This window comes from Poecilia latipinna, unplaced genomic scaffold, assembly GCF_001443285.1.
Source record: "Poecilia latipinna isolate Pla-1442-1.1 unplaced genomic scaffold, P_latipinna-1.0 Scaffold430, whole genome shotgun sequence".
Taxonomy (NCBI): domain Eukaryota; kingdom Metazoa; phylum Chordata; class Actinopteri; order Cyprinodontiformes; family Poeciliidae; genus Poecilia; species Poecilia latipinna.
The window spans coordinates 159,703-172,701 of record NW_015113046.1 but is presented as its reverse complement, the minus strand read 5'-3'; the positions used below and the strand labels follow the sequence as shown (position 1 = coordinate 172,701).

At 40.0% G+C, this 12,999-nt stretch overlaps 1 protein-coding gene across 4 annotated transcripts in view; it reads left to right on the top strand.

Moving 5' to 3' along the window:
- The window catches only part of LOC106950937 (ethanolamine kinase 1), a 58,520-nt gene that overhangs the window by 17,609 nt on the left and 27,912 nt on the right, over positions 1-12,999 (top strand). For 3 of the 4 annotated variants that reach the window (XM_015038126.1, XM_015038123.1, XM_015038124.1), the window contains 2 exons: positions 3,325-3,587; positions 4,869-5,021. In XM_015038126.1, the coding sequence (XP_014893612.1) occupies positions 3,325-3,587; positions 4,869-5,021 (416 nt within the window). The remainder of the gene's footprint in view (positions 1-3,324; positions 3,588-4,868; positions 5,022-12,999) is intronic. The other variant, XM_015038125.1, reaches the window with a different exon arrangement.

The following is a 12,999-nucleotide window of genomic DNA, read 5'->3' as shown; positions in this document are numbered from 1 at the left end:
AAAAAAAAAAAAATTTAAAAGTTTTCCGGTTTTTTTAAAAAAAAAAAAATTAAAAATTTTTTTTTTTTATTTTTTTTTTTTTTTTTTTTTTTTTTTTTTTGCTCTACCGGCCTTTATTTGATAGTTAATTGACAGGAAGGTGGGTTATGAGAGAAGGGGGAAGACATGCAGCAAAGGTCACCAAGGCCGGGAATCAAGCCTGCGACAGCTGCGTCGAGGACTAAGACCTCCTCCATATGTGGGTTGTGCTTAACCCATGCGCCACCACAGCACACCCTACAAGTTTGTCATTGATAGGCAAAGCTAACTAAAGAGTTGGGTGAGCCAACACTAAAGTGCCAATCATAAATATTAGTTCCGCTAACATGCTATAACACCATAGTATTTAGTGGAAGCTAATGCTAAAGCGCTAAATTTGACTGTGTCGATACCTGCCATGTGTGACAACCTAGTAAAAGCTCAACATGTTGCGCTTCAGGAAGTGACTATAGGTTTCAGGTTTAAAGTTGTTGAGTATTGCTCACTATTTTGCTGACTTTACCTAATTAACCACAAAATGTTTTGGTCAGAAAACATGAAGGACATGCGTAGATTTTAAACGGTTTAGTATAGAACTACGGTGATAGATTCTTTCTTTTGGGAATTATCTGCTCTTTTGAACCTTTGAGGACTGTTTCCTCCTTGATTTTGTTTGCAACATTCAGATGGCTAGATCTTGTTCTATGTGTTTGACAATGTTTGAAAACTCACACTTTCAGACTCTAGAAATTACTCAAAATGCCGTGGTATGACTTGTTTCCTGTTTTGTCGTGGCCATTTACAAATGTCTAGGTTGGGATTTTTGTGCATATTTGTACAAAAACGTTTGCATTCAAAGTGCTTTGAAATCAAATCAAACGTTTTGCATTCAAAGTGCTTTGAAATCAAATCAAATGTATGGTGGCAAAATCTTGTCTTTAAATTTACAAAAGCCTTAACTTTGCCTGACACCTCGTCAGACATCACCATTCAGAAAAAAGTCTGGAGAAAATCCAAGGTAACTGGACAACAAGGGAGAATGTAGAAAGTTTTTTTTTATGTGTGTGTGCGTTTTCAAAGTATCCATTGAGGACAAGAGAACCTCATTCTGGTCCCATGTGCAAACACAAGGTCCAATCTTTCAGAGAAATAGGGTTTATGTTTGTTAGATGACTGCACATCAGCTGTGTGACCTCTAAATCTACACCGGGTCCTGGAAAATACACAGAGGAGTAGATGTTTCCCTTCAAAGCTCAGATCACACAAGTCACTTTAATGATGTATTGTGTTCGTCAGGGTAAGGCCAGACGGTTCCTGCTGTCACACCTGTGCTTTGGCATGGGCAGTGTACAGTCTGTCACAAGTGCTTTTTCAATTTGCTTCCTCTTTAGTTGCTATTTTCCTGTTCAATAATCTTGTTTACCATCTGAAAGAGAAGGAAGAATTTTAACACAATGCTGTAAATCAACTTCAGGTTCAATGATTTACACACTCCTTAAAGGATAGTTACAAAAATGCTATAAACGATTCAAGAAATATGGGAGAAAAAAGCAATAGTAAATAAGAAAATTTTTACTTTCATTAGCTTGATACAAACCATTACACATTGTCCAAAAAAAAAAAAAAAACAAGCCGTCATCCTCCTACTACTTCCTATTGTCCTCTTTGTCGTTTTTGTCGGTAATCAGTTTTTTCTCAGGGTACTTTAACATCCCTGTTGTTTCTTAAAGGCCCCACCTAAACAATAAACATGTTTATTGACGCGATGCATGGCGACTCTCCCGACTTAGACGAGCTCATCATAGTTGCCTTACAGTTGATTGTGAATTGTTCCAGAGAAAGCTCAAGATCACAGCTTGAAGACATCCAGTCTGTCTGAGTTCAAGGTCCAATTGTGGCCCTCAAATGCTCCCTTCTTTTCCCAGATTTGAAGGGCAGGTTTCACGCATCCTTCATAGCCTACTGTTTCCCAAGATTGGGATGAGGAGGCGGGAGATAGAGTGAGAAAAGAGTACAGTTTTAAATGTAGGTACACTAAAATTTAAGCTACAGTTTTACCAGTTTGTGTTGAGGGTCATCACGGTTGCTAGGTGAAAGAGCATATGTCAAGGGCAGGAATAACTCAGATGGCGAGACTGTCTGGTCTTCTTGGCCTACATCGACTGGGTAGGCAAGGTCTTTAAAAGTATGTGACCCCTGAATTTGGACACCCATCAATAGAACTGCATTGGACAAACTTTGTGTGGAAACCCTACACTCATCTTTAATTGTGGGCATACAGGATTGGATGGCCTCTGAAAGTGACCATCACACCTCATATTCTTGCTTCAAGCCTCAGGTTTGTGGTTATAACCCTCCCTCATGTACAGAAATACATATGGACTCAACAGTCAAACTCCCCTGACTCTCTTAACCACTCAACAAGGCAGATCTGTCCAACAGTCAGTTAAATTTCACACGGCTACTTCTCAGTGTGAGGTGTTGATCCTCCTCTCATGATTATTTGACAAGTATCAATTTCAGTAAATCGGATGAAACAGAAGACAGTAGACTCAAGTCCGGCGGACAAAGAAAGCACAATTACAAATGTCAAAACCAGCCCTCCCTCCATTCACCATAAATAATAGAGCCGATGTCAGGGTAGCCATGTTTGTTCGCTCTACCTAGATGAGAAACTGTGTTGTGTTCGGGTCCCTTTGGAGGCTCAGAAATACTTCAGGGACCGTGGTACAGAATGAGAAACCGTCGAATGACAACAAGGAGGCAAACAGTGGTCAATGCGGTATCTTAGTGTACACAAAGAGGGCAGGACAGACTGTCCTGGAATACCTCTGTGCTGTGAAGAGGACACCTGTGTGCATTCCTCTGCTTCCCTTTTTTACAAGTTTGGTTGAAACTTACTGATGTCTCTTTGGTAGAAAGTTGCATTTCTCTCTAGCCTTGGAAACAAATTTGTAAAAAATGATGTTGCTTTCTCAATGTTTGTCTAGTTTTGTGTACAATATTTCATTTGTATCTGTAGCTAAATATGGTTAGTAGCCATATCATTTTAAATTACTTATGTTTCACGTGACTTTCTGTTTAACGTTTAGAAATAGTTTTCTTAAAGGATTCATACTAAAGTGTGATACAGTATAAACTCTACATACCCTGTTGGTTAAAGTTCAGATTTAAGATTACAGCAGCATTGTGTAACCAAAATCGTGTAATGAATGAATGAAAACAATCGTTGACTGACCATTAATATCAATTGTTTTAGATGCACAGATTTAAACAGTCAATTTCCTGAACCTTGTTGCCCCGCAGACATTTACAGAAGGCATTACCAACCAGCTGATTGGCTGCTACGTGGGCTCTCTCCAGGAGCCCGGATGTGTTCTGGTGCGACTTTACGGCAGAATGACGGAGCTCTATGTGAATCGCGATCGAGAGGTGGAGATGTTCCAGGTCTTCCAAGCGCATGGCTGCGGGCCCGAGATCTACTGCAGCTTCCAGAACGGCATCTGTTACGAGTTTGTCCGAGGAAATGTGCTGGAGGACGAGCTGCTGCGACAGCCGTCCATCTACAGGTCTCTGCTGGCACCCAGCAAAATCAGTCAGTCTGCAGTTTCACTCTCCACACACAGATTATTTAAAAGAAAACAGGGTATCTGCCAGTTTTAGCATGTTTAAGATTTAAACATAAATATTAAACATAAATACAGGGGATGATTGGTGGATCCTGCTGGCTCGTCTGTGTTGGCAACAAAAGTGAGCCAATGGCAAAGACAAACATCCAGCCAACTGGTGATGCATTTGTATGTACCCATGATGGACGCCAAAACAAGCTAGCAGCTAGCTACCGACCACCTCAAGTAAAAGGTTTTGACTCTAAACAGCATCTGCATCCACATTCTTGACACATATAGTTATTTAAAAGAAAGCAGTGCATCTGCAAGTTTCAGCAAGTCAAATTTAAGACACTTAATGCTAGCTTGAAAGAAATTTAAGACAAAAAGAGACATTTACAGACACCCTGGAAACAGTTTTTTTTTCATATAAAGAAATTGGGCATTTTCAAAAAGATGAAATTTTAAAAATAATGTGGCAAAACATCTTTATGTATCAATACAGAGAAAACTCAAACTTTTGGCTAACAGAAACATCCTGCAAAAAAATAAAAATGCAAAATACAAATGCATCCAAGATTTAGTAGTCCTACCATGACAAAATTTAAGACCTGTGATCGACGTATTCAATGCCAACTTTTAAAATCATTTTAAGACAATTTAATGCCTTCATTTTAGACACACAAATTTAAGACATTTAAGTCTTTTTTTAATATAGAAAATAAACATTTGCAAAAAGATGAAATCACAAAAGTGATGTGGCAATAAAAAAAAATATTGATACATAAAGGAACACTTTACCAGTATGACTTGACACCTGACATTTCTTCAGTCCTCCTGAGGGACTTTCTGCTGGTTTTGCAGCTCACTTACTTGTTATGTTGAGCAATATTATTTATTCCTGGCTCGTTTTATTCATTATGTCCATTACAGGCTGACACCATTATTAACAGCACAGTAGGCCAGAACAGCCAGGGCCACAATAGACATCCATCGCTGGGGCTTACCCAGAAGACTTTGCATCCTCCCAGCTAAGATGGCTCAAGAACAAAAAACCAAGTGGATGAAAGGTCACATATGCAAGGAGGCCCATTATTTTAAAAAGAAGAACAAGATAAGAACGCTAAATGGAAAGGGAGTTGTGTTTCTGCTCCGATAATGCTTGTTTGTGCAATAACAGCACTGGCCAGGGTCATCTGAGAAAATGTTTCTTTTTCTTTTCTTTTTTTCTTTTCTCTGCAGATTGATTGCAGCCGAGATGGGAAAAATCCACTCGATCCAGCTAAAACGTGGCCAGCCGACAGAGCCTCAGCTCTGGACGAAGATGTCTCATTTTCTGACTCTGGTGAAGAGCAGCATCACCAGGAATCCAGCTGAGCAGGCGTGCACTAAAAGGTAAAGAGCGAGCCGCATAAAAACGACCCTGAACATAAAAAAACCCACATCATGAACATTGATATTCAAGTTGCTGTAGAAGAGTGGCTGTTGAATCTGTCAAAACAAACCGTACAACATGTAAAGTGAGGTCATCCCTTGGAGCTACAAAGACAATTCACCAAGGTTGTACATTTCCAGACATATTAAAAAATGGTTCGGTCTTTACCAGACAGCTGACTTACCTTGAGAGCAGAACTGAAATTCCTTCAAAATGAAATACAGAGATGGACAGAAAATGTTTCTGGTGTGGATTCATCTTTGTTTGGTTTTGTTTGGTTTCTCTGTGAATCACAACTGTTCAGTCAGGTGTGAAAAGGTTTAAGGCTGTTTTCACACCTGTTAGTCAGGCAGACTCTGTTTGATTGAGAACCAAAATTGTAATATCTATTACATTTTCAGCTGGTGCAGTTCGGTTTCACGCTGCGCTGTTTCAAATTTTGTAAGCAACTATCCTCCATTGCGAAAACAAGAAATGCCAAGTCGAATAAGACTGCTGTTATTGCTAAATCAATATTTGGAGGCATGACCAATATTGACTGAATAGCTTCGTTCACTTCCTCCACTACCATTGTTAAAACTACAAGAAGACTACAATTCTAAAGCAACGTAGAAAATCCACTTCATCGTTCACAACGTCTCCCTCTGTTCGCTGATTGGCGAACAGCCCAGACTGTTCCGTGAAGCAAGATTTGAATGAAACTCAATTGTCTAGGAAGGCAATGGCCAGACTAACTTCAACCAAACCGAGACTTAGGTTTCTAGGCAGACCACAGCTCACTTTTTTTGTTCTTAATCAGAGTTCGATTGTGCATTCACACCTCCCAAAACAAACTGGACTTTCTAGGCAAACAAACTAGAGTTTGATTCAATCAGACTAAACAGGGCTGGTGTGTTTTAAACAACAGCCTGCCTCAGTCGTTTCTTTCCAATCGTTTCTTTGATAAAAACCAGTTTCAGCTTTTATCTTTGAGGAGTACTCTGTTCCTTCATCACATTCTCACATATTCGGACCTGCTAACAGGTTTCCAGTCAACAGTTGTTGGGTGGGGGGAGTTTTTCCTCCTTTTTTCTGTCCTCCAGTTTTTCATTTTGCTGAGCCAGAATTGGTCAAACAGCTGAAGCCGGGGAGTGGCCCGTAATGGCAGTGGCTTTGCATTATCTCTGACAGAGGTCATGGGAGGCCCTCCAGATACTACAAAGAAACAGACACTCTGCCATGAGCTTCCTGCTAAGCTCTGCCTTATCGGTCAAACGTTCAACCTTGTTTGTGTTTCCATTGAGGGGGCCAGAAGTCCATGCAAATGAACACTGGGAGGGCCTGGCTCTTCTTAGAAAGTGGGTAAGGTAGTTTACCCTAGTCCGGTAGTGGTAATATGTCAACTTTACAACAGAGCTGCAACCGTTGAGCTGTTCTACTGCAAAGTGCAACGTATTTTATTGCTGACAATTTAAGGAAAAACCAACTGAATTAAGTAAATAGCTGTAGTTTTCAGTCTCTTTTCAGTCTACTAACCCTAAAAAACACATGCAGTAAAGTGCCATCAGAGACTTGAGAATTCAGATTTACAAACACAAAATCTATGACAGAATGTAAGCACTTTGCTTGTACAGAGATTCTGGACCCTTGGCTGTTCAGAGACGGTTACTTCCTGGAGCCGTGGACTCTGTTGAAGTTTAAAATTTTACACAACCGCTAATGTTTGGCCTGATGTCTGTAATGCGCCATTTCAATGAAGCTTACCGGAAATTGCGTGAGCTGTTAACAACCTCATGGGGAGTAGGGTTAAAACATCTTTGACTCAATATTTGGCCAACACAAACTGAACAACTTTGTTCACTTCCTCCACTGCCGTTGCTAAAACTACAGGCAGACTACAATTCTAAAACGGCACAGAAAATCAACATCATTGTTCACAACTTCTTCCTCTGTTTGCTGATTTGTCCCGGTTGAAATTCAACCAGAGAAATCCATGTCAATGGGAGAAATCCCAGATGGAGCACTGAAGGGAGATGAGAATTGCGTAGGAAGGCAATGACCAGGCTGAGGTAAAACAGGCTCTGGATGTGCAAAGCTGACAGAGACAAACTCCCAAGATTTACTAATCCAGTGGCACGTGGGGGTGCCAGTAAAACTTTTAGGAGAGCACAGTTAAAAATGATGGGATTATTGATTTATACATCAGGCTTTACATTTATGTATTGATTGAAAAGAAATTGACTCTATGCCTTTCTATAACCAAAATTAGCCCAAAATTGTGGCCAATCTTGTGGTGGCCGAAGTTTCTCTTTGGCGCACCACTGCTGTAATCACAGCAAATTGTGACCCTATGTTTTTATTTTTTTTACTCTTAATTAAACACTACCTTTGCATGACTCTATTGCATAAAACCACAATATAGTGCATAGACTTGTCACAATAAGTCAGTTAATCGCATAATAAATTAAAACAAACTCAATAATTTCCATTTGCATGATTTATCATTTATCTCTTTTCTCTCTCTACCAAAAACAGAATGACAAATATCTTCAGTCTGGTGCTTCAGTCTGAACTAGCCCTTTTATTTTTGAAGGACAATTTTCTTCATTCATAATTCATTATTTTGGTTTTGTTCTGTTTTGTTTATTTATTTTGAATATGTGAAATTTCTGCCATCACTTCCCTCAACATTGGATTTTAAAGTTTATTGGTCTTTGAGAATGTGTTTTTGCTTCATCATGCCAACAATATTATCATTTATCGCATTATCTTCTGGGACGATTTATCGTCCAGCAAACTTATCGTGACAGGCCTCATGTTTGAGGTTGTCATGTGGCAAAATATGAAAAAGTTTGAAGTTTGGATTCTTTTGGATTCCAAACTAAGTAGAGAGTTTTTGCCAATTTGGTCAACTTGAGTATATCTAATACTTATTTAGTCTCCTCCAATTAACCGCTGTTATGTTTTTCTCCGGGGTTTTTTCTGTCTGTTGCAGATTTTCAAAACAAACTCTGTAGCTTGAACATCCTAGAGTATAAGCTGCACCGCACGTAGAGGCCCAATAGATGGTGCTGTGTTGTGACACATTTCCATGACTTCACACAGTTGAAGCGCCGCTCGCCAGCAGAGACATTCAAACGATCTGAAAATGATGAATGATGAGGACGTAAATCAAGGACTGTTGGGGGGGCGTGGAGGTGGGGGTGGGAATTACAGCAAGAAAAAAAAAAAGAACATTTAAGAAAATGAGATATTATTTATATAGGATCGTTTGCATTTAAAACCAGAGCGCGCCTGTTTGGATAATCACTGGCCTCTTCAGAGACGAAGATACGAGACAGAGGCCGAAACACAGTGAGGGGGATTGGGGGAAAAAAAAGGTTCTTAAAATTTGCATCAGAGAAACTTTTGGTACTTGAGAGTGTATCCAAGTGCAGATATGAATGTGGTCCTCAGATGAGTCGGTAAAAGAAAAGGCAGAGGGAGCTGAAGGAAGAGGCTGCACCTGCAGAGGAGGTCTTCAGCTCTCAAGCCACCCGCTGTGTGAAGAGGGGGAGGAAGAGGGAGAGGAAGAGGAGGAGGAAGAGAGAGAAGGAGGCTGCAGCAGCTGCATGGTTCAGAGAGAGAGAAAGAAAGAGAGAGCAAAGAAAGAAAAGCGATGGAAAGCATGAGTGCAACCTCTTTCTCTCCCAAAAGGGCCCCCCTGCTGGGTCGCCCATTTGTGCTCCTGTACTCCTCATGGAAACCGCAAAAAAAAGAGAGAAAAAATTAACAAAAAATCCGCAGTTCACGGCTCCTGTTTGAAATCGTATGTAAATAAGGCGCAGCCATAATGAAGCGCCAGAGGAGGAAATTCCACTAATTACTTTACAGAGGCTTGACAGGGAGCAGGAGGCGAACGCACTCGACGCGCTCGGCGTTTCATGAGCAGAGTAAAGGAGAGGAAAAAGATCTGATGGCAAGGCGTCAGGTCTCGCCCATTTCAAAAGTCGACGCGGGTCTTTTCATTTTGTTTTTTGTTGTTTTTTTTTTCCAATCCGACCGTTTGTGGGCGCTCCCGCGACAAAAAAAGTCGCGTTGGTTTCGGGGGGATGAGTTGAAAAGGAATCAGTGGTGATTCACTATTCAATTCATATTAGAGAGGATACGGATGAATTGTGCGTGTCGTTGGGGGCGGGGGGGTTCTCACAAAGTCGAATTTTATAGGCAAGTAAATGTGATTAAGCACTCAATTCTGAACTTGGAGCTAATAAAAAGGAAGACATTTTTGATTAATATAGAGTCAGCTTTGAATAAAAGTATCTGTTTAACTTCTTTTTCCAGCCTTTGGAGGAATTAAGACTGATATCTGAACCAAGGTTGTTATAGTTAAAGCTGCAGTAACTTATTTTATATATATATATTTTAAATCTCCTTTTTTACATATTTGTTAAAACTGTAATTTATCATGACAGTTTGATATGAGACAGATAATCTGTCAATAGATCGATCTTTTGAACCTACTTCCTGAGATACTGTTGCTTTCTGAAAAAATGAACCGTTCCCGACCAAAAACAACCAATCAGGGCCAGGAGGTGGATCTTAGTGCTGTCACTCATCCTCACATACTCGCTGCTCAATGTGCTAATGGCACAAAAGCAACTTATCCACCGTCATTGGTGGCTATGCTAACTTGCCTTAGGATTCACAAGAGGCTATGCTAGCTGCAGCATAGCACAGGGTGATTGACAGCGCTAAGACCCGCCTCCTGGCTCTGATTAGTTGTTTCTAGTTAGCGCTGGGAGAATCCGAGGAGGCTGACTACTTTTCTTTTCACAGATTGTCTCAATCCATACTGTCACGACATGATGACAGTTTCAACAAATAGGTAAAATTAAAATATTTTTCATTAAAGTTACATACTGCTGCTTTAACTAAAACGAAATAACAAAAACCGAACTTAATAAAAATGTTAATTAACGGAAAAACTGTAACTGAAACGATATTGTGCGTTTGTAAAACCTATTAGCCTACATGTGGACTGATGTAAAATTGTTTTTTGTTTTTTTTTCTTTCCCGCAAATTACGACTCCAGCATAAACCAGGTAGCACTTGAGCTCATGAGCAAAAACAGCAACGGCAACAAAGTTGTGAGAAAACACCAGAGTCAGTTGGTTGTTCAAGAATAATTGAAAACATTTTCTAAAAATGGTGTCTTCTGTTGGGTATTCATTACCCCTATGAATTCATGCATATAATCACAATACAATGCTTTGATCTTTTTGAATTCTGCACCTAAAAATGCAGTATGTAAACACAAACTACAACTCATAAAAACTAAACTGAAACTAAACAATACTTAGCTAATATTAACTAACAAAAACTAGCAAATACACCCTAAAATCTAACTGGATAAGTTGAACATAAAGTCAAAACCAAATAAAACTGAAATTAATGAAAAACACAGAACTTTTATAACCCTGATCTGAACACAATATCGTTCTGACATTTCTTTCATCTCTGTCTAACAGGACTTATTCAGTATGTGTAGGTGGATTTGTATGAATAAAAAAAAAAATAGCAGAACCTCAGTGTCAGCATCATAAACAAAGTGAGGCTCTTTTCGCTTTTATTGCGTTCCTCGCAGGCCGCACTAAATCACGTCTGTAAGTGTGTATAATACCGCAAGAGACTGTTTGTCCCCCGTCGGATAAATAGGTAGTGTTTAAATAACACTGCTGGGAGCTCCGTCTTGTCCAGGCAGACAGACTGACGGCATGCAAAAAATAAAAACGGATCGGCTTGTGGCGCTTAAAGACGCTGCAGTGATCAACAGAGGGGGGAAGAAGACGGGATGTTTGACCTCTCGCCAAGTCGAGCTGGTTTACAAACACGTTGTTCAAGTGAAGGGTCGGAGACGTCAGGGCTGTGGTCCGATTTTCCACCGGTTTCTCACCTCTGGGTTTAACGCCGTTCCACGAATTCTTCCTAGAATTATCATCAGAGGTATACTGTTCACAATCTTCATATATCCAGTTTTTATTACAGATTTTAGCCAGTTTAGATTTGTCTTTTGGAACAAAGAACGTGTGAATGTGTTTTGGGTTAGGACCAAAGTACACTAAAGGCCTGCCGTCATGGTATCAACATTCCAGACCGCTCAGGTCTTCTGGTTTTGAATGCCTGGAACCAGAACCAAACATGGAGAAGCTGCATTCATTTTTTTATGCTACAGCAATTTGGAACAAACTTCCAGAAAACTACAAAACTACTGAAACATTGACTTCAATTAAATCAAGGCTGAAAAACCCACCTGTTTAGATCTGCCTGTGATTTATAATAACTGGAACACCGATCAATGTTTTTGACCTACATTTGCTTGATGATTTTAGATTTATGGCCTGAACCCGACCCGAAATTTAGACCGGATTCAGGTCAAGCAGTAAAATCTTAATTAAAATATTCTGTCGAGTTTACTTTGGACTCCGGCCTATCATTCAAATTAATTAGTTGGGTGGGATTATTATGCATATGGGCCTATTTGCTTGATGATTTTGACGATCATATTTGACGAACCGTAAAATTTATTGCTTCTTTCGTAATTGGTGACATTTTTAAGGTGTAAAGCATTTTGATTTGTATAGAAGAAGATGTAAGAACTTTTATACCTTACCTGTTTATTTTTTCCGCCTTAAATCTTTATTTTATGGACTATAAGCCGCTACTTTTTTCCCCACTCTTTGAACCATGCGGCTTATAGCCCAGTGCAGCTTTTCTGTGGATTTTTCTTCAACCACCAGCAAGAAGTGAATCGTTGGAAGTCAAAATTGGAAATCAAAGTAGAAAGTGCTGATTTTCATTTAGAACAAGCACATGCTAGCAGCAGGCACGATGGAGAAATGTTTTCAAACTCATACCTCCTCATCATGGAAACAACACAAAGAAGTTCATTTGATGCAGCTTTTAAGTTGAGAGCTAAATATCTGGTAGTGCAGGAGGGAAATAGAGCCGTTGCATGTAAACTCAGCGTGAACGAATCCATGGTTTGGGGTTGGAGACGGAGGGTTGCGTCCTTAATAGCAGATTTATTAAGGACGCAGCCCTTTGTGTCCAGCTTACTTGAATGTTTTCCTGTCTTTCCCATTTTGAGAAGTGGCTTTTGTGTGACATCCTATTCAAATCTCAGGGGAACAAAATTAAACTTTTTGCCAAAAATAATAAATTACCTCAATGTTCTTTTAAAGAAGACTTCACAAATATGAACTTTAGAATCTTTTTTTTCTTTGTTAAAAACATATATATGTATGTGTGTGTGTGTGTGTGTATATATATATATATGCTGCATTTACATCATCAAGCTGTACGCCAAGAGCGAGCGAGACATCGACTTTTGATCCACACCACCAGGATCTACAGCACTGACATTGGGATGTCATTCGGACTAGAGAAGTGTGGCCGGATGGTTACAAGGAGAGGGAAGGTCATCCGCACTGAAGTGGTCTCACTCGCAGAAGGAACAATAGCAGACATTGATGACAGTTACAAGTACCTGGGAATACCACAAGCAAATAGTGGTATTCCCACCATTTGCTTGTGGTGTATTTGGCTGTGGAAAGGAGCCACAGCCAAATACCTCCAACGAATAAGGCAAGTCCTGAGAAGCCAGCTCAATGGCAAGAACAAGATCTGTGCAATAAACAGCTATGCCTTACCAGTAATCAGATACCCTGCCGGAATAATTAGCTGGCCAATGGAAGAGATAAAGGCCACGGATGTTAAGACTCGGAAGCTACTAACCATGCATGGAGGGTTCCACCCCAAATCCAGCACCCTGAGACTGTACACAAGCCGTAAGGAAGGAGGCAGGGGACTAGTGAGTGTGTGAGAGCCACTGTCCAGGATGAAACATCCAAGATCCATAAATACATCAAGGACAAAGCCTCAATGGACGATGTATTTATGGATCTTGGATGTTTCATC